Here is a 21,903-nt window from a genome sequence, read left to right as displayed (position 1 = left end):
GGATCGGGTGAGTAATCCCCACTGCTACCTAGTTAACTATAACACTATTTTACATTGTTAGCAGGCTCACAAAACAAGCTGTGTTACGGCCAAGCTCCACCTGCTGCGTTGTGTCAACTCGCCATCGGCGTTGCGTCAACTTCCCGTTGTCCAAGCTCCACCTGCTGCGTTGCGTCAACGTTGCGTCAACGTCAACGTTCTACTCTAGCTCCACTGGCATTTTTTGTATACGGGGGTAATTTCACCCTTGACTGCAATATGTCCACAACAATAACAACATCATACAGAACATTTTCCAATCAGGGTAATATTTTATCTACATATTCCCAAATAGATAGTTGTTAGTTCAGTAGATGTTCAACTAACTGTCAACAACATTTCAACTAACTAACCACTAATCCTAAACCTTGCCCTAACCTTAAATCTAACCCTATCCTTAACCATAAATCTAGTTACATATCAACAGCAACAACTAGTCGCATATAAAAAATAATATTTTTCGACCTCAAGGATCAGCCGTTCGTCGTCCATTCCTGCAACAAGCTTTCAAGCACCTGTGGTGATTGACAGCTGACTCGCGTGAATAGCAATTCGCAATAGCTGAGTAGTTGGCTACAAGCATTTTCAATCTGGTATTATCTCTATTAACCGCTGTGGTGATTTAACAGCTGATAAAAAAATGTATAATATATATATATCATAGTATCAAGTAGACTACAAACAGAGCAAAACAATAAAACAACACCAAAAAACAACCAATAGGCTATACAATTATAACCAACAACTACAATTGTAAATATACATCTCACGCCCCACGTGGGGCAAATATACAATTGGTCTCATTGTGACGTCTGCGTCCATTGTCAAAAATCTAACTTTTTTGAATGTCTACTTTGGACGCAGCCATCGGACGCAACGCTGACGCAACGCAACGCTGACGCAACGCAGCAGGTGGAGCACCTTTCATTGATTACAATGCATTTGATCCCAATTTCGGACGCAACGCACATTAGACGCAACGCTGACGCAACGCTCGATGGCCATGGTGGAGCTTGGCCGTTAGTTGACTAGCGATGTGTCATTGATTTTCAACAACGGGGAAATATTATATATTATAATATATTCATATTTTTCGAAAGAAAAGTCTGATCATTACATCAGATCCCGACATGAGGACCAAAGCATTAGAATGTGTCACATATGTAGATTGTGGATATAAACGTATTTATAAGTTAAATGGCCATGATAATTTTTACTTGCTATCTATAGCTTGTTTTACATTTATTTAAAGATGTACAATTGTGTCTGAGTCTTGTGGATTATGTCAACACAGGTTCTCAATTGAAGCTGATTCAGTCAAGAATCTGACTTACCGTATATTGAAATACACAAATGTAAAAGTGTTGATCGTCTACCTTTTTTAAACTCAAACCTGAAATCACACAATCTTGTTTTTTTGATATTTATCTCTTTTAATATCAATTGTTTTTGTATTGAACATACATTAATACTGAACCCATATTCATTATGATAGATTTAAGTAAAAAAATGTGACCTGTAAATCCTAAGCAATCATTATGTCAACCACTTGACTCGCACAAGATTGTATTTTGTTAAATCATACAAATATGTAATTGTTTATCTTCCAAATGCTTAACTTTTTAAAAGTGGTCCTAGTTCATCCTCTAAAATCAGGGTGTCAGGTCGATGCATTAATTGTCTTCCTTTATAAATGTAACAGGAAGTCCTTCGAGTTGAGCTACTCTAAGCAGGGATGTTTTCAAGTAGCAGTTTGAAGCCTTGAACATGGCCTTTTTACTCTCTCTGTGTTTCCCTTGTTTTTCTCCTTTCCTCATTTCATTGTGTTCTGCATCAAACCCCCTACATCCCTCAGAGCTGCGAGAAGGTTGGTGTGTTTTAACTTTTTAACCACCCCACAAAACTTAGAAATAAGGAAAAACTCATTTTATTGCCAGAAAAAAAAATCAACTACGGTATTCTCTAGAATACAAACAAAAATGAATGTAGCTGCAACTTGCGTGCCCTTTTTTTGGAGTTTTTTTTTTGTTCTCTTCCTTGGTTTATCATCATTTTCTATTTTCAAAAAGCTTGTTTTTTTTCAGTTGTCGTTCTTTTTTTTTCTCCATTAAGAATGTCTACTACGATGCATACTACGATGCTTGACCGTCCGAAAAGTGCTGCATGTTGGGAGGGATTGCACATCTTTGGGGTGTGTGTGTGTGTGTGGGGGGGGGGGGGGGGTATTTGTATTTATGGAGGGAGGGGGGCGGGGGGGGAGGGGGGTGTCTTTGCATGTTGACCTGTTTCTCCTCAAACTGTGAATCCCCTTGCCCCGCAACTTGCCCCCCCCCCCTATCCCCCCTATCCCCCCACCCCCCCCACAACCTCGGTGTACTCAGCCGGTCAGTGTTCCTGCTCGGTTACTCTTGCCAACCGCCGCCGTGAGAGAACGGCAGTGCAACAGAAATACCAGCGTCGACATAAGCCGCGGCGTCAGAGCAGGAAGGGCGTCCTTGATCACTGCAGGCTCCTGGAAGGGAGAGTCGCTCTGCTCCGTGGTTGCCAAGGCCCATGGAAATGAGCTCCCCTTCCAAAATGAGCTCCCAAAAAAAGACCAGAGCAAATGATCTGTTGCTCTTCTTCACCATAATCTAAGAGAGAGTAAAAAAAAAAAGTTAACACTTAGTTCCCCTTTGTTATAATCAGTATCGAGGTCTAAGCACTGAGCTGTTGAAATACCGTATCCGTGTGGGATTATATGCTACCTCTGCCAAAAGGTTTTTCAACCAGTGGCAGTCATGAAAGAATTATGTATTTTAAAGCATTATCCGCAAGATTTGACAAATGTAATGATATTCAAATGAGTAGGATAACATTATGTCTGGAGGGAGCGCGATCCAATTGGCTATTAATTAAATATTAAGCGAGTGAAAAGTTGTATTTAATAATGCAAGGAGTTGTCAGAGATTCCCTCTCTAAGGAGGAACATTCGGCTCAGCAGGATATGTTGTATTAAGTGGGGATGGTGGTTTAACACATTAGCAAACGCTACATGGAGAAAAAGATTCAAAACTAGCAAACAACTAATCAGTTATTAATTTATTCTTTACTGCGAATGACATGTCATTTTAGTCGGTGCCTGTTAACACTAGAACAGCCATTGGTGGGGTCATTTGACCCTGTGAGTAAAACATGTTGTGCTTTGCACTCAATCAAATTTCAGGACCCTCCTTTCATGACTTTTCCTAGATATGTGTGTTCTACCACACAGTCTCCTTACATTATCGAAATCTCATCAGGATAAGCTAGTATAAGGCTATTTTGCAGTTTTTCTGTGTAGGAGGAAGGCACATTTACAAGATGCGCCAACTAGTGGTCATTGTGTGTAAGTAACAGCTTTTCATTGTAAAGACTATGATCATTTGAACCCCGAGGCGACTCTTAAAAAGGAGGTAAAAAGTAGGCAAAAAAGCACGGCTCTTCTAGTGTAATAGGCACTGTGTCCTGTATGAAACGCAGTGACTCTTGCCATAACATTAGTCAAGGCTCATCTTTGTGCCCCATTTTCGGCGGAGAGAGGACCTTGTTTGAATTTAATTAAAAGTTATCCGATGAAGGGAGTGTTTCACTCTTTATTAGTATCATCAAGGTTCACTGCCGAAACCATCAAGAAGTGATTAATCTCTTCCAAGGTGCATGGAAGACCAAACAACATTCCCCAAATACTCCCACCGATATGCCCTGCGAGTATCCAAAGAGATCAGCCTCGGTGGGAGCCATTCCCTGCACTGCTGTATAAGCAGTAACACTGACTTTATTCCCTGAATTTAATTCCTTCCCCAGAAATTCCATTTCAGAAGCCCCCCCCCCCCCCTCTCTTCCACTCCAGACCCTCCTCTTTTTTCTATACCAGCTTACCCTATATGGTGTGTTTGTATCTGATGTGGCTAACTCCATACTTAAGCACTATCCCCTAATCTGTTCAGTGACTATATGCATTTGTCCTGCCCCGGCAACTATCTTATAATAGCCAGTCGTGCTTATTTCCCAGTAACCTAACGCTGCCAGCCGAACCCTTCCTGTGTGTGTGTGTGTGTGTGTGTGTTACTATTTATTTTACCCCCAATCCTCCTCCCACTGATACATAAACATGGTTGCCTTTCGAAGCCAGCTATGTGCTTGTATGCATGACAGACCCAAGCCCCCCCTCCCCCCCACTGGCTACGGCCTTGTATCTCTCCGTATAGATGTTTACATTTATTTTTCACATTACATTTGACTTTGAGTCAGTTTGTTTTTATTTGGGTTTGATTTCACTTTGAAAAGTTATTTATTTTCGGAACGTTTTATTTTATTTTTTTCCACTTTCTGATTGAGGCTGACAAGCCCAAAAAAAGAGTTGCACTTTCTCTATTCCATGTACCGTATAATTTGGATGTGTCCCCTCGTGGGGGCTTCTATGTGTGTGTGTGATGTGACAATGTGATGCGGCACATTACTTCACATCAACTGGAAGTACGCAGCATTGAAGTTGTTTCCCCCGCACACAACTCCGGCATGCTGTCGAACCCTCCAGTTCCTCTGTGCTGTACTCTTCCTCTGTATCGATGGTATCATTTTGTGCATGGTGTTTGTGTTCTTGTCAGTGCGTAGCTAGTTCCCCATCGAGCCCTCTCAGGCTCCGATACCAAACTTGTGTGTGAAACTTGTGTGTGTTTTTTTTTGCTCTCCGATCAAACCATCCCAGACTGTAATATTCATGGATGAATATTGAATGAAATTGCATAGAATTACATCTAAAAACAGAATATTGAGCAACACGTAATTCGTGTTATCGACGTATTGTCGACGAGTGTCTTTTTTTCTCGGGCTGTTGATGGGGGAAACCCTGTGGCCGTTCGTAGCCTTGGACGAGTTGTTACCGCCGCCCTTTTGTCTTTTCCCGCAGTGCGCCGGGTCCCTCCGCGGTTCTCCATCCCTCCGACGGACAACGAGATCATGCCGGGCGGAAGCGTCAACATCACCTGTGTGGCGGTGGGCTCCCCCATGCCCTACGTCAAGTGGATGCTGGGAGCCGAAGACCTGACGCCCGAGGACGACATGCCCATCGGGCGGAATGTCTTGGAGCTCACGGACGTCCGCCAGTCAGCCAACTACACCTGCGTGGCGATGTCCACCCTGGGGGTCATCGAGGCGGTGGCACAGATCACTGTAAAAGGTAACATATTTTACTTTACTCCCTCTCACATGTTTTTTCCCCATCTTGAGTGGGATTCCCTAACACTAGAACAGACGTGCCTTTTTTGCCGACTATAAGAGCCGCCTCGGGGGGTCAAATGGCCATAGTCTTTACAATGGGAAGCTGCTACTTACACACAACGACCACTAGTTGGCCGCCTTGTAAATTAGCCTGCCTAATTAGCCTGCAAAATAGCTTCATATTAGCTTATCCTGATGTGATTTTGAAAATGTAAGGATAGTGGGTGGTAGAACACACATATCTAGGAAAAGTCATGAAAGGAGGGTCCTGAAATTTGATCGAGTGCAAAGATATACAAATAATTGTACTCACAGGGTCAAATGACCCCACCCATGGCTGTTCTAGTGCTAAAGCTCTGGTGCTGGCACCGGCCCTACTGCCTTGGATGCTAGACGAGATGAGAATATGTGGAGGTTGTCTCTCGACTGGGGGAATCGAGCGTCAGAGCTCTCTATCTCTGTTGGTACGGGCTTTTTATGTGAAACGTGGTGGGTATTGTTTAGGCTTCTCAGTAGGCAGCGTGCTTATCAGTGTGTAATCATATCTCCTCCACAGCATACCAGCGACACAGCCCAGATAGTTGTGGTGTGACACACACACACACACACACACATACAGTACAAACACACACACACACACACACACAGACACACACACACACACACACACACACAGACACACACACACACACACACACACACAGACACACACACACACAGACACACACACACACACACACACATACACACGCACACACACACACACACACACACACACCCACACACACACAGACACACGCACACGCACACACACACACACACACACACACAGTTGTTTTTTTCCCAGACATAACAGAGAGATATTAGTCACAATACAGCCACGGCTGCCAGCAGCCTTCCCCCAGTTGTACACTTGAGGTGGCATATAAAGACAATTGATTACCTTCATATCTCTCAACCCCATGCCACCGGTGTGGGAATGAAAGCAATAAATGAACCCGCTGAATTATTTAAGAAATCAACATTGGTCTTCTCTGACTAGAGTCTCTCTGTTGTACTTGCGTGGCTTTTGGCTCTCAATTTGTTTTTACTCTTGTTCACGTGGGCACAGTGTACTGATTTTATGTACTGTTCCACGGCAAAACAAAATAATTACTTTTCAACACCACCTAGGAATAAATCAACAGTGTCGGGGTTATGTGTTCTGTGTTGTTCTTTTTCTTTTTTTTCCCCTTTCTTTTCCTTTTTTAACAAAGTAACACGGTCGATGATGTCATCGACATGACTCAGCATTATCAAACCAAAATGTAGAATTCCGCAATTATTCATAATAGGAATTTGACATACGTACTGTATGTCCTACAAACTTTGTTATCCGGTCCTAGTCCTGTGTTCTTGAAGCATGTATAAGATCTAGTGATCTTTGTGTGTAAGTAGCAGATTACCATTCTAAAGAGGAGACCCCTGAGGCGGCTCTTAAGAGTAGTTCAAATAGGCAGTACGGCTGTTCTAGTGTTAATATATATATATATATAATATAATAATAATAATAATAATAATAATAATAATAATAATAATGTTTATTTGTATAGCCCTTTTCCTGCAAACATTGCAGCTCAAACTGCTCCAATCATTATATAATCAAAATTAAATGATTTAGTCATTTAAAGGCCATATTAAAAAGATGGGTTTTTAGTCTTGACTTGAACATGTTTGCTGAGGTTGCATCCCTAATGTAAACTGGGAGTGTATTCCACAATTTGGGTTGCATAAAATGAGAGTAATACATAAAATGTATTTTACCTGAGAATAAATACCTAAAATATATATACAGTATATCCAGTATACAGTATATCCTTTATTCATGTTTATGTTCTCCATGTTCCATCCCAGCGTTACCCAAGCCCCCGGGCGTCCCCGTGGTGACGGAGCGCACGGCCACCAGCATCACGCTGACGTGGGACTCGGGCAACCCCGAGCCGGTGTCCTACTACATCATCCAGCACAAGTCCAAGTTCTCGGAGGACACCTACAAGGAGATCGACGGCGTGGCCACCACGCGCTACAGCGTGGGCGGCCTCAGCCCCTACTCCGACTACGAGTTCAGGGTGGTGGCGGTCAACAACATCGGCCGCGGGCCGGCCAGCGAGGGGATCGAGGCCAAGACGGCCGAGCAGGCCCCCAGCACGGCGCCCAGGCAGGTCCGGGGACGGATGCTCAGCGCCACCACCGCCGTCATCCACTGGGACGAACCGGAGGAGGCGAACGGGCAGATCATGGGTTACCGGGTGTACTACACCATGGACTCGGGTCAGCAGGTCAACCAATGGGACAAGCAGATCGTGCGCGGGTCGAACTTCCTGACCATTCAAGGCCTCATCCCCAACAAGACGTATTACATCAAAGTCCTGGCCTACACGTCGGTGGGAGACGGACCCCTCTCTCCAGACCTCCAGATCATAGCCAAGACCGGAGGTAGGCTAAGTGTGGTTTTGGGGATTCTGTACCGTTCGTTTTGAGCCAGGGCGGGCGGCTGTGGCTCTGGAGGTAGAGCCGGCATTCTAACGATCGCCAAGGTCGGCAGATTGGCGGTCGGAGCTGGCCACATGTCGTTCGAGTGTCCTTCAGTCCATTTACCATTTAAATTGATTTGTTGAACTGCGAGAGTCAGTCGATCTTATGTAAGAGCTCGTATTATGTGTGGAACAAGTAGGTAAACACATTTAGTTACTTTAGTGTCAAGTGGCACTTAGTTCCAGAGCCAAAACTCTTTCTGTGGAATTCAATTTTCGATTCAGACATTTTTCAGTTACCATCCGGCACTCTGAATCACAAAAAACATAGTTTATAAAAGAGTACATATTCGATCTGTTGAGGCTTTGTTTAGTTCTTGAAGTTGATTTACCCTCTTTCAAGTGGGAACTATCCATGGCTCCGTTTTGATAATTGCTGTGGTTGTTGAAGAAATATGATTATTTTTGTTCCATTGGAAGTCATAGCAGTAATATCAGTGGCGGTAAACAGCAGATGATCTGAGTGTACCAAATAAGTCTCTGTTTATACTTTCACAGTTCCCTCTCAGCCAACTGACTTCAAAGGGGAAGCCAAGTCAGAAACAAGCATCTTACTGTCCTGGATCGCCCCAGCACAGACCGGACAGGACAATCAAATAACTGGCTATGAACTTCTGTACAAGAAGGGGGATGACAAGGAGGAGGTAACTAGTTAACTGTATTCATCTCTAACAATACATTTATTATCATCAGATGAAGAGCACCTTCTTTATTGTTTTGGGTAGAACCCTATTATGATATCACTATTTTACTGATTATCATTATTTTACTTCATCATTTTATTTTATTTTTTTATTTTTTTGTAGCATTATTCGATGACTGTAACATTAAGTATAATATTGTTAGCCTCATAGCATAATTGCCTAAGTCATGCACCGTTGTATGTAGTGGCAGATAGTGATTTTGGAATGTAACAAGCATTCTGATAGGCTGATGGCATAGGCAACAATGCACAGTGAATCAGCAGTGTTAGGAGAGTAGAGATATCTCAATTTGGCCAACGATATCCCGTACTATACATTTAGTTAGGGTCAGAACTAATGAACCCAGACGCGGAACACAGTCAGGACACGTATATAAAATAATAGGGAATTTATTCAAGGGAATAGCAAGGGACGGGGAACAGCGGGGTATACCACAAACAGGAGAGGCAGGCAGGCAGGAGAGGCAGACAGACAGGAGAGGCAGGCAGACAGGAGAGGCAGACAGACAGAGGAGAGGCAGACAGGGCAGGTTGGTTAAGCAGGGCAGGTAGGCTAGGCAGGGTAGGAAGGGTTGAGGTCCTGGGGTATAAAGAGACAGTGGCCAGACAGTAGTACTAATACACAAGCTCTACAGAATGACTACAAGGAGCTAAATGGGCGGAGAGAGCAAAACTAACTTGGATACAACAAACAACCATCTGGCAGTGGAGGGGAAGCCAGGGTTTACAGCGGGATGATGAGTAGATTCATGCCAACAGGTGAGGCAAAGCGAGCAGGTGGAGATGATGAAAGACAGGGAACCAGAGCATGGCCACGCCCCCACACATGACACAGATCGACAGACAAGGACATACAGGAGAGAGGGAGGCACCAGCACCGACTAGGTGGAAGTGGGGGGCGTGACACCGTTTCTTGTAGTCTCGTAGGACTAATAACATGATATTTCCCCTCAACAGAAACGCATCAGCTTTGAACCTACCACCACATACCTGCTGAAGGACTTGAAGCCCTTCACTACGTATAGTTTCCAGCTAGCCGCGCGCAGTAAGCATGGCGTCGGGGCCTATACCAATGAGATATCTGCAGAAACCCCTCAAACACGTGAGTCCTCCTCCATATCTAAGCTCTTTGCTAGACAGTTTAACCACTGGATGTGGAAACCCTTTCGGTAAAGAAAGAACTAAAGTCTTCCATTGTCAAATGCATTTACTTTACCCAAAGACATTATTATACGCTACTACTAGCCCAAAATGAATGGTGTGAATACAAGGGTGAAAACTAAACGGCACACAATCACAAATGTCCAATGCCTTTGAAAATGGAACAGTTTTAACCATTTTGGAGCTGAAATGGGGTGTTTTGAAGTGTACCTGACCATGCACTTATTCACTTTGAAGTGTTTGCATCGGCAGTGTTCACCTGGCTCTCGTGTAAAGTCAGCAGACAAGGTCATAACATATAACAGAACCTACACCTTTGATGTGGAAAAACATCCCACTCATGCCAATAATAGACCTTTGAATTATTCATTTGAATTTCTATATCCACTTTATCTGTCGACTGTCTCTCGTTTGATTAGCGCGAGGGCATGTTGGCCTACTATCGGATGCCTTGTCTCTTGACATTGCATGTCAGCCACAACGGGTATTTACATGTTGAGAATGAGCTTTCTACGGGGAAAAAAATGAAAAAAAAGCTACAAACCTTTTTATGTGGAGGTCAGAGTGGGGGGCTGCAGTGATGTCAACCCTCTGAACCAAACATGAATCCCACAATTAGTTTGAATGAAGAAATCGTAGAAAGCTCAAAAGCAAGAAGATTATTCTCTGAAAATAGGGAAATTCCCACACAATAGACCTCAGGTTTATAGACGATTTCAAAAAACAACTTTCTATTGACATTGAAGCCACATTGTTCTTGAAAACAGTGGTTGTTATTTATTCTTTGGACATCATTCTTTGTTTGGACGTCTCTGAAATAAACCTGAGGTCTGTGTAAGTCAAAGGCAGAGCGCAGGTAGGTATCAAAGTTCGAAAGTTCAAACTCTGCCCAGATGTTGGGAGGTAAATAAAGATCTATATACCAAGAATAATTGTTTGCATGCCAATGTGTTGAGACTTAAATACGTCAGTCATGTCTCCTTGGGAAGTTCTCTGTTGTACAATCAGGCTTTTACCACAAACCAACAGGCTTCGGAAAGGTTGGTGACCAATACAACATTTTCTACTTTGCTAGAGTTGAAGCATCAACCTTTATGTTTTTGGATTGGTGGTAACTGCTTGCCAAATGTATCATATTTGGTAGCTTTTAATTTGGATTTGTATGTGATAGTGGCCCTTTATCTGAGCAGTCATTTGAGAACTAGACTAGGATATGTATTTTGTTTATGAAGGTAGGTTACATATTGTGACGTCCTATTATAATCACAACAACCCCATCCGTACATCCTCAGTGTGTGTGTGTGAATTCATTATTCTTTCGAGAACGTGTTGGTCTTTGCCTTTTTTTGTCTCATCTTGATTTGTGATACTTAATTGACTTTTCATAACATTGTTTTGCAAACCATAGTTTATGTACGTCCTTGTGCTTTGTCCTGTTTTTGTGTCACTTATTATTTCTCCTTCTCCTTTTTCTGTTATTGTTTGTTTGTTTGTTCACACCACCATCACCCCCAACAACAAAAAACATCAACCTACATGTGAACCTCTCCTTGAAACAAATAAATCAAAAACAAAAACCCAACTGAAATGAAATGAACATTCCAATGCAACAATACCCCTGCTCCTCCTCCAACCCCAATCCTCCCGATCAGAGCCCTCAGCTCCGCCTCAGGATGTCAAGTGTTCTAGCCCCAGCTCCACCAATATCCTGGTAAGTTGGCGGCCACCCCCGACGGAGTTACAAAACGGGATCATAACCAAGTACACCGTCCACTATACCGCCACCGAAGGAGAGGACACCGCCGCCGCCGCCGCCACCACCCTTCAGATATCCGACATTCCTCCTGAAAGCTCCCAGTACCTCTTGGAAAATTTGGAAAAATGGGCGGAATACCGCGTGACAGTCAGTGCTCACACGGAAATTGGAGCAGGACCTGAAAGCTTACCACAAGTCATCCGCACTGTGGAGGATGGTATGTTTTCGAAAAACCACTTCCCCCCCTGTTGCAAAACCAGTCCAACCCTCTAACATCCCCCCCCTGCAGATTCTGTCTAACAGCATTGTCCTACATCTACAATCCTTTGAACCTATATTTCCCTGCTACTTCCTACTTCCTGCTTGCAGCACTTTTGCAACAAATTGTACTTACTCGAAACCACTCCTATCTAATCTTTTTTTTTTACCAAGCAGACTGTGACTATATTTTTTATTTTTTAACACTTCATGACCTTTTTGTCAATATCTTACTAAATACTTCAATTTCAACATATGGTATGGTCTTTTCTTTTTCCTGCATTGAAGCACTTCAGGCTGTCGACTTCCTTCCCCAACTGTCTTTTTAATTACTTTTTATAGGATCAAACGTTTAGTTTTTGAGATTTTTCAGAAATTGACTTATGGACAGTGGGGAAAGGCGCAAGTTGAAATGATATATTTTTTTTAAGGCCAGTGACAACATTTTTGGGTCAAATTCTATTTATTTTTATCCTCATTTTTCCCCTCAATGCTCCATAGCCAAATTCTTGCATGGGTGCTTCAAGCTTTTGAAGCATCCCATTTGGCTCTTTTCTATTTTAACAGATTGCATTTTTATTCCATGTTTTTTAAATCCACTATTCCCATTTTTGAATGTTTCAAGATTAGGTCAGTGTCAGACCTGTTTTTGGGGTTGTTTTTTTCTTTTTCCTTGCCATTGTTGAAATAATTGTCATCCAGTGCTTGTTGCAGTAATGCTCCCCTTTTCTCGATTTTTTCACCCCAGAATTTTGATCTTTGGAGTTGGCCAGTTCAGAAAGAGAGGAGATGGGGGGTCCTCTATAATCTTGACCTTTTTTCTTGTATCCCATGATGTTCCTCCAGTTCCCAGCGGCCCGCCTCGTAAAGTCGAGGTGGAGGCTGTCAACTCCACGTCAATTAAAGTGATCTGGCGCTCGCCGATGCCCACCAAGCAGCACGGGCAGATCCGAGGGTACCAGGTGCACTATGTCAGGATGGTTAATGGGGAACCCGTGGGACAGCCAGTCATCAAGGACATCTTGATCGATGACGCGCAGGTAAAGAACCCCCCTCCGCTTGCGCCTCATCTCACACACACTCTCTAACCTTGGGAAATTGTTTCACACAAGGGCAGCGGGGAGGGGGGGGGTAGGAGTCAGTCCTTCCAGAGTAGAAATACATACAGGGATCGACTAACAATACAGTTAGTTGTGATGATACTGTAGGATCCCAGGTGTTTTTGCTCAATGCAATATCATATAAGTATATCATAATGTGTGAGTACATTTCCATTGAGCAGTGACACCTGGGATTCTATCATCACAACTAAATGTATGTATGTATATAATAATAAAAACAGTAAAAACAAATGTAATGATACAGTAAAAACAAATTGACTAATGAGTTCTCATAATCATTGAAATCCCTATTTTCACATGATGTCTCCATGATTAGATTAGCAAACATCAGTGTTCCAAGCTCACCGCTGTAGGAAAAGACACAACCCTCTTTATTCTTTGTATCTTGTTCGGGTTATTAGACATTTTTGGGGAGCATCATTTTTATCAGGTGTAAGAAATCACAGGTTTGTATATTAATACGTCGTTAGCCTCATAGCATAATTGCTTAGTCATATTTTGGCCAAATTGAGATATCTGCCTAGCTCTACTCTCCTAACACTGCTGATTCACTGGGCATTATTGCCTATGCCATCAGAATGCTTGTTACATTCAAAAATCACTATCTGCCCAAGTCATCTCTTTGACAAAGGCATTTTTGACACTACATACAAAGATGGCTCGGCTGACCACAAGTGATGCGTGACGTAGGCAATTATGCTATGAGACGTAATGATATTATGAAGCGCATTATGAGATGGGCGAAGTTAATGTTGTATGGACAGCGTTTGTGTGTGCCTCTCTCCCTCCTACCTCTCCTTCTGTCTATAGTGATCGGTGTCTGTACTTAGCCTTTGTTTTCTTCTCTCTTTGTGACGTCCTCTCAACTTAATCAGTGGGAATATGATGATTCAACTGAACATGTGAGTAGATACAGATCCCATGAAGTGCTGACTCAGTTTGCCCTTCAATCCCCTGCATGGCCTGTACTGTATCTCCTCCACATTGTCATGTTCATGTTCTTGCCTTACTTTGATGAACCTTTATTCAGGAACCTCCCAGCACCCCCTACCTTACCCTATTTACTCTTCAAAATACACAAGGAATGGCTTGACTAACAAAAGACAATTATGGTAGGCAATTGCAGTGTCGATCACAACAAACACACTGTTGTAACGTCACAGAGGACACGGCCACGCTCAACGCTAACTTTCCCACAGTACATTACTAATTGCTTTGTCATTGCATAGTAGTGGAGTTGTGTCCGGGTTTGTGTTATTATTGTGGAATAAGGCCTGTTTAGCGCCTTACACATTTCAAACACAAATGACTATGTAACAAGACATAACATCAACATAATACAGTACCAGTCAAACGCGTGGACACACTTCCCCCATTCAATTGAAAACTAACGCTGATGTGAAATCATGTAACTTTGTTTGCAATGGTTGCACAGTTGGGGCGAGTTATTTCCTGAATTGTGGTGATTCCCGAAGTGATTCGGCTGGCACTAAACCAATCATCAACATTTTAACATACAGTACAATGCAAAGATCTCCCAAAGTACATCACAGCTGTCATTATGTTTTGCCCCATGGCCCATACTTCAAATCCTGAGGTACCCTAGAGGTATAGGGGGGGCTAGGGGGGGTGGGGGTAGAGGTATAGGGGTTGGGCTAGGAGGCTTGAGTTCATTAGATTGACAGCTGCAGGGAAGAAACAGTTTGTGAGCCTGCTGGTGCGGGAACCAGGGAGGCCGTCCGGACCAGCAGCGTTGCGTGCGTTCACGTTGCTCAGTGTGGTGCGGCCAGTACTCAAGTTGTAAAAGAAAATCAGGGGGGATGGTGGATTTGATCATATGGGGACAATTTTAGCATCCCCACAGCGTCAGTGACTTCAGTGTCAGTGACTTGGTAAAAATGTCATTGCATGTGTGCGTGCCCCCCTCTACCTCTGGACAGATTGTAGCTGTCCTGACTGGGTTTCACACGTTTGATGAGTGGTGTGTACTTGGTGGGGAGTAGGAACAATGAGATGTGGTCAAAATTGTCCCAGGTGGGGGGGAGTGGAATGGCTCTGTAGCCCTCAGCAATGTTTGTATAGGAATGATCTAGCGTTTTGTCTCCTTGGGTCCCTGATGATCTTCCCACCCTGCCTCCTCCTGCTCCCCTCAGAGTAGAGGTCCTGAATGGTTGGTAGCCCTGCGGCCCGTGATGTACTTATGGAGAAAACCCCAGACCATTCTATTAATGTCTATTAAATCTATTAAATCTATTAACATTTGCAACTGAAGACATATCACATTAATGTAAAGTGTAACTGAGAGTTTACGATACCGAGTAAAGCTAGCAACAGGAGAGCGACAGTTCTCAGTTTCTACCATATCTGAGGAGGGTAGTCATGGTGATAATTGTAGGATAGAGGCACATCTAGCTAGAGTACATTCATTCAACGTAATTATGCCCATAATTACACAAATCCAGTGGAAAAAAAGTAGCAAATACAATTTCCCCAACTGTGGAACCACCAAAAACGGTTGCATGATTTCACATCAGGGTGAGTTTCCGAAGCATTTATAAAGCATTAATTAACTGGCTCCTAACTGCAACCTCCCTATTTGGCAAGCGCCAAGTGAATATCGAACAATCTATACTAATGATTTGGAACTGTTTCTAAATGGATTAAAATGGAATCACTGGTTATACGTGATTCATTAACTTAATTATAAACCATTTATAAACCCTTATTGTAAAGTGATACCCAATATTGTAACTACAGTTACAGCATTACTACACAAGGGCAACATACTGTAAAAGTCTTACCAAGAAATGTCTTGAACTCTACATGCACCCTGCATAACACAACCTAGTTATGCGTCACCGGCCAGTAATACAGTAATACTGCACTATATCATTTTGGAATGCATTAGGGTATGTTATTAATTGACAACAAAGCTATATTTGGACGCTGTTAACCACCGAACCTTTAATGGATTTCCTTGAGATGGCTATTTGTGCAGGGAACTCAGGAAATTAGTTTTTTTCAGATCTGCATTCCAAAATGATATAGTGCAGTATTACTGCACCGATGCACCGATGCACCGATGCACATGCCTTGAATGTGTGTGTATGCTTGTGACCTCAAAAGAAGCCTTAAATTCACTGATATTTTAATAATAATAATAATAATAATAATAATAATAATAATAATAATAATAATAATAACTTGGATTCATATAGCGCCTTTCATAAAACCCAAGGACGCTTTACAATTCTACAGGTAATGGTCAGACAGACAAAACAGAAACAGTGACTAGGGGCCAAAGGCCTTGGTGAACAGATGGGTTTTGAGGGCTGATTTGAAGGAGTCCAGGGTCGGGGCATTGCAGATCACTGTGGGGAGATCCATATACTTCTGATGTCACATGTGGGTGACAGAAACAGTCCCGGGGAGAAGAACACATGCAGTATCAGGAATAATAGAAACCGTCTTAATAATACAAACGTCTCATTTGGCCAGATGAAATACAAAGATTGACGTGCTTTTGCAGCAGCCACTGCTGTGCCCTGTATGGCCACATGGTATTGCAGGTTAGATCATCTCTCGACAGAAATGCTGGGCCTAAGACCTGCTGCCTTACATCCACCAGTCCAACGTGTATGCATGATACATGGACGGTTGGGAAACTGGGCTATTAGTAAAAAAAAAAACGCTAATAGCATGAAAATGTGATATCCAATACTCCAATATAATCAATATGACTAACCGATTGTTCATTGACATTTTGATCGTCACCTGATAAATGATTGATGTACTTGTACTAATGCATGCTGGGAATGTTGTCCACACCCCACAAAGTGACCTAGAAATGTACACCTTACAAGTGAAGTAACGACTAGATGTCTATTTCTCCATAGGAAATGATCATCACAGAACTGCAGGCTGAGACCACGTATTCGGTTGCCGTGGTAGCCTACACAACGAAAGGCGACGGGGCCCGCAGCAAGCCCAAGCTGATCACTACCACTGGCGCAGGTAAAAGCACCGCTGTGAGCTGTCGCCGCTGACAAATCTCCCAAGGCTCTCTCTGCTAATGTACCCTGTGATCATCTAAAATATAGTATTTCTGGTGTAGAAAGCTGTGAAATTGCACCTAGCGAACAAAAGCTGAAGCAAACCTTGCCCCCCCCACGGCAATTAAAGTGTGAATGTGGCTAATTACCACCTCAATTATGACAACAATTGTAATTCAGCTCACCCACGGCGTTGCGGCGTTGACATTGGAATGCTCACAGGGGTTAAGGAACTAATCTAAAAAATGAGGAGGAGGAGGGGGGGAAAAACATAAAGAAATACTTCTGACTTAAAGGCAACCAATGGTCTATTATTCTCTTATTTGGTTTGCTTTTGAGAGCGCTTCACCACACAATCCAAATGGCAATTCAAAAAATACTTCTCTTGGTTGTGTGACATATAATTGCGTTGTCGTCTAATCCTGTCTGTAAAGCCTTTCATGCTGCACCTGCCTGCAGGCCTAGAGATACAGACAGCAAGTGAGAGATGGGAAGGAGGGAGGGAGGGAGGGAGGGAGGTTAGCTCTTAGTGAAGGCTTGAAGAAGACTATGCCATGTTAGTTTTAATATAGAAAAAAGCAAACAGAATTAGCATTTTAGGCAAAGAGTGTGTGTAAGATGTGTACTCTCTTGGTTGGGTAACATCTAGCTCTGGGGTGTGATGAAAGTGTCTTATATAACATCGCCGGTGCTATGTGCGTTATGTTCTGGGTTTTCATGCTTTATTTTCATAGTTTTATTTCGGATAGCGACGTTGCAACAAAAGTGTGAATCGTTTTGCTTTGGATTATGTAATGAATGTGTTATTTTGTGCTGTGCTGTTCTCTCAGTACCTGACAAACCCAGACTCATGGTCAGCACCACCAACATGGGCACGGCCCTCCTCCAATGGCACCCCCCGGCCCTGACCTACGGCCCCCTGCAAGGCTACCGCCTCCGCTTCGGCCGCAAAGACGTGGACCCCCTGACCGTCATCGAATTCCCCGAGCGCGACAACCACTACACCACCAAAGAGATCCACAAGGGGGCGTCCTACACATTCCGCCTGTCCGCCCGCAACAAGGTGGGCTTCGGCGAGGAGACGGTCAAGGAGATCACCACCACGGAGGACGCCCCCAGCGGGTACCCGCAAAGCATCGAGGCCGACGGCGCCACCACCACCACCATCCAGGTCAGCTGGAAGCCCTTGTTGCTCCCGGAGCGCAACGGCCTTATCGTGAAGTACGCGCTTCAGTACAAGGACATCAACAGCCCTCGCAGTCCCTCCGAACTGTTCATCACAGCCCCGGAGTCCAGCGTCACGCTGGACAGCCTTAAAGCGGACACCACGTACGATATCAAAATGTGCGCCTTCACCAGCAAGGGCTCAGGCCCCTATAGCCCCAGTGTCCAGTTCAGGACACAGCCTTTGGATCAAGGTAGGAACACCCCCTCCAAACCCCCCCCCCCCCCCCCTCTTTAACCCAACTCCACCCCACAAACCACCACCAACCAACAACAACCACCTCAACAACAGACCTCAGTGAACAGAAGAATAAAGAGAGATGGAATTGGGTCTCAGGATTGGTATAAAGCAGTGTGTGTGTCTCCATGTTTACATAGCCTCCCAACGCTAAGACCCCAAAAACACAATTATGGAAGGTTGTAGTAAGTATGTGTGTGCCCTGTTGTGTTGTCAGCCAAGCAAAAGTGAGCCATTAGATAAAAAGAGCTGCTGTTATTAATAAGGTAAGACGGGAGTATTTACACAACCCCAATAAGACCACTAAGTGCTGTCTTCTGGCTGTTTTAGAGGGAAACGTTCAGGTAAGAGTGCTCTGTGGACCCCAGAAGCCTTTGAGTGGAGGTCAGTCGCTTTCGTGTCTAAATAATCTGCTACCCCCTTTCTTTTAGCAGTGTTTGCAAAAAACTTTCATGTCAAAGTTGCTATGAAGACGTCTGTGCTGCTGACATGGGAGATCCCAGACAACTACAACCCTGCCCAGCCCTTCACAGTAAGTCGATTTGTTTGTTTTATTCTCAAAGTTTGAATTGTCGAACGGTTATTATATCCACGTGCACCATTTTGGTGGTCATGATAGAGGTGGCATGTCCGTAGGGGTGGTACACGATTCGTCCTGTTTTACAGTTTTTTTCCATGTTAATAACGCCCTACATTTCATCATTTATTTTATTTCGGAAAAAATATCTTTCTGCGATATTTTGTGCATAGGACATTCTGGATTGGTCATACGATTGACTAAAACAGCTTTGTTTGTGGGGTTATGATTTTATGAAGTTATAGTGTATCATTATTTGAAACCATTGGATAGCTAAAATGGGTGCTTAGATAACCTATGCAGAAAATATAGTTATTTTAGACATGCAGGACAATTAGGCAGATGGATAGTGGCTCTAGACTGCAGGAACAAATATGTTTCAGGTGTTAGTGAAATGCACAATGTTCCAGCTCCCCTCCTCCGGATGTCCCAACCTCCTTCTTCACGTACTGTGTACCCTTCAGAATATTGGATGCCTGACACCCCTGTTCACATGTCCAGTATGGTGAAATATACAAGTCCCTCAAGTAGGTTGCATATTGTTAAATGCAATATGTAGTAGAGCTGGCGTCTAATGATCGCAAGGTCGGCAGATCGGTGGTTCGGTGCCCCGACTGGCCACATCTGGTCGAGGTGTCCTTCGGCAAGACGCTTAACCACAAATCGCTCCCAATGAGCGGGCCGGCCGGCACCTTGCATGGTAGCTTGCCGCCATTGGTGTGTGAATGGGTGTGTGAATGTGTGAATGAGAGGCCGTTGTAAAGCGCTTTGGAATAAGGCGCTATATAAGTCAGTCCATTTTAGCTTTTACTTTCCTTTACATGCAAGGTCTCAACTCTTTTCCCATGTTGAATGGGAAATAAGTTGACTGCACGTTCTAGATCAGATGAGTGGTTTTGCCCCATATAAAAAAAACAAACTAATTTTTTCTGAGTGAGGCAGTCGCACTCATATTTTTCTTTTTATTGTGATAGAGACAGTAGAGATTTGACAGGAAGGATGGGTGAGAGAGAGAGAAGGGATGACATGCAGGATATGTCCGCGGCCGGAATCGAACCGGGAACCCTACGGTTACGGGGTCAACGCTTAGTCCGCTACGCCACCTAAGCGCCCCCCAGTGCCCCATATTTACAACCCTCTCCTCCGTCACGTCTCCAGATCCTCTATGATAACGGCCAGAGTGTGGAGGTGGACGGGAAGCTCACCCAGAAGCTGATCACGGGTCTCCAGCCCGAGACGCAGTACTCCTTCCTCCTGACCAACCGCGGGAACAGCGCCGGGGGTCTCCAGCACCGCGTCTCAACCATGACCGCCCCGGACATCCTCCACTCCAAACCCTCCCTGATCGGCAAGACCAACTCTGACGGCATGATAACCGTGGAGCTGCCGTCAGTGCAGACCTCTGAGAAAGTCAGGTGAGTGTCGTCTGCGATATCTATCACTAACAGCAATCTCCCAACTTGTAGAAGCATTTGGAAGAATTTGCCATTTAGCAGACACTTTTAATCCAAAACGATTTACAATTACGAATTACAGGGACATTCCCCCTGGAGTAACTGAGGGCTAAGTGCCTTACTCAAGGGCACACTAGTGGTGATGTTTCAGGTGGGATTTGAACTCCCAATCTTCCGATCACCAGTCCAATTCACTATCCACTAGACCACCACTACCCCTACTTGTACTTGTAGGGTTGGTTTCCTGCACACAGATTAAACCTAATCCTGGAGTGTTTTTTTTTTCTTCCCTTTCCTAACACCAGGGGAGCCACCCCTCCTAAATGTCGTTGTTTGGTACCTGTACTGTAGCAATGACAATAAAGACCATTCATTCATTCATTCATTCATTCAAATTGCGAATATATATCATTGCCTGCTTTACAAATACATCATATGAATGAATGAATGAATGAATGGTCTTTATTGTCATTGCTATAGTACAGGTACCAAACAACGAAATTTAGGAGGGGTGGCTCCCCTGGTGCTAGGAAAGAAAACAAAACTAAAAAAAACACAAGAAGGGAAGGAGCTGGTATATATGTATTAGTATTACCTTGTATCACCCCTGTTCCTATATTAATCAACACATAGGTTGAGATTGGGAATTCTCCTATCCAATTTGGCCTCCGCTCCATAGTATTAAACCTTGGAATGTCTCCTCTAGCCTTCCAACAAAGCTCTGGATTGTCAAAGGGCCAACGCGCGTATCCGATGGCGCTTCAAACCCATCTCAGGTTTTGATCTCGCCGGACACGCTCTGGCCACTCTCCCACATGCCAGGGCTTAAGCTAATTAGCTTCCCATTAGCCTGTCACACTGCCTTCCTGGCTAACGCTCGCTAGTGCCATGCCCAGGCGAGGGAAGCCCCCCAAAACTCTGGCAGAGAGACCATTACACTATCTCCCTGGCCACCCCTCACGGAGGGGGATGAAAATCCCTTTAATTCCAGCTCTCTCTCTCTCTCTCTCTCTCTTCTGGAGGGGCTCTAATTAGCCCGTGGGGTCCTCAGCGAGGTGTGACAGTATAGCCGAGGTTCTCTGATCATTGCTTCAATTAAAAAGCCAAACATGAAGAAAATGACTCTAATGGAACGATAACGGATAGCGTAGCTCGCTAACTGCATGATCATGTGTCCGTTTTTTTTTCTGTTCTCACCCCTCGCGTGATACCCTGTTACACCCTCGAGAGACACCGTCGCCGAAGCTCTTAATGCTTTGATGTTTTCAGTTTGTTTGTTTTGTCTATGCGGACTGCGCGTGACCTTCAACGTCACACTGATTCGGATTCTCGCATAGTGTGGGGAGAACGACGATGACCTTTTTGACATTGTTGTTCCCTTCTGCTACCCAGGGGATATTACATCGTGGTGGTGCCTTTGAAGAAACAGCGAACGGGGAAGTTTCTCAAACCCTGGGACAGTCCGGATGAGATGAACCTGGATGAGGTAGGTACCAGAGTGTGGCT

The 21,903-nt window shown here is 44.0% G+C and overlaps 1 protein-coding gene across 3 annotated transcripts in view; it reads left to right on the top strand.

Moving 5' to 3' along the window:
- LOC308172690 (receptor-type tyrosine-protein phosphatase delta) overlaps nucleotides 1–21,903 on the top strand; it is a gene marked incomplete at both ends in the record, with an annotated part of 140,934 nt that overhangs the window by 73,629 nt on the left and 45,402 nt on the right. For all 3 annotated transcript variants that reach the window (XM_080547622.1, XM_080547624.1, XM_080547623.1), the window contains 12 exons: nucleotides 4,970–5,239; nucleotides 7,174–7,755; nucleotides 8,352–8,497; nucleotides 9,514–9,658; nucleotides 11,370–11,690; nucleotides 12,578–12,771; nucleotides 13,728–13,754; nucleotides 16,749–16,866; nucleotides 17,735–18,322; nucleotides 18,798–18,898; nucleotides 20,102–20,358; nucleotides 21,790–21,883. In XM_080547622.1, coding sequence (XP_080403748.1) covers nucleotides 4,970–5,239; nucleotides 7,174–7,755; nucleotides 8,352–8,497; nucleotides 9,514–9,658; nucleotides 11,370–11,690; nucleotides 12,578–12,771; nucleotides 13,728–13,754; nucleotides 16,749–16,866; nucleotides 17,735–18,322; nucleotides 18,798–18,898; nucleotides 20,102–20,358; nucleotides 21,790–21,883 — 2,843 coding nt within the window. The remainder of the gene's footprint in view (nucleotides 1–4,969; nucleotides 5,240–7,173; nucleotides 7,756–8,351; nucleotides 8,498–9,513; nucleotides 9,659–11,369; nucleotides 11,691–12,577; nucleotides 12,772–13,727; nucleotides 13,755–16,748; nucleotides 16,867–17,734; nucleotides 18,323–18,797; nucleotides 18,899–20,101; nucleotides 20,359–21,789; nucleotides 21,884–21,903) is intronic.

Source organism: Nansenia antarctica (assembly GCF_963989245.1).
Source record: "Nansenia antarctica genome assembly, chromosome: 17".
NCBI lineage: Eukaryota > Metazoa > Chordata > Actinopteri > Argentiniformes > Microstomatidae > Nansenia > Nansenia antarctica.
Note: the sequence above shows the minus strand (reverse complement) of the source record. Positions and strands in the feature narration are given on the sequence as shown.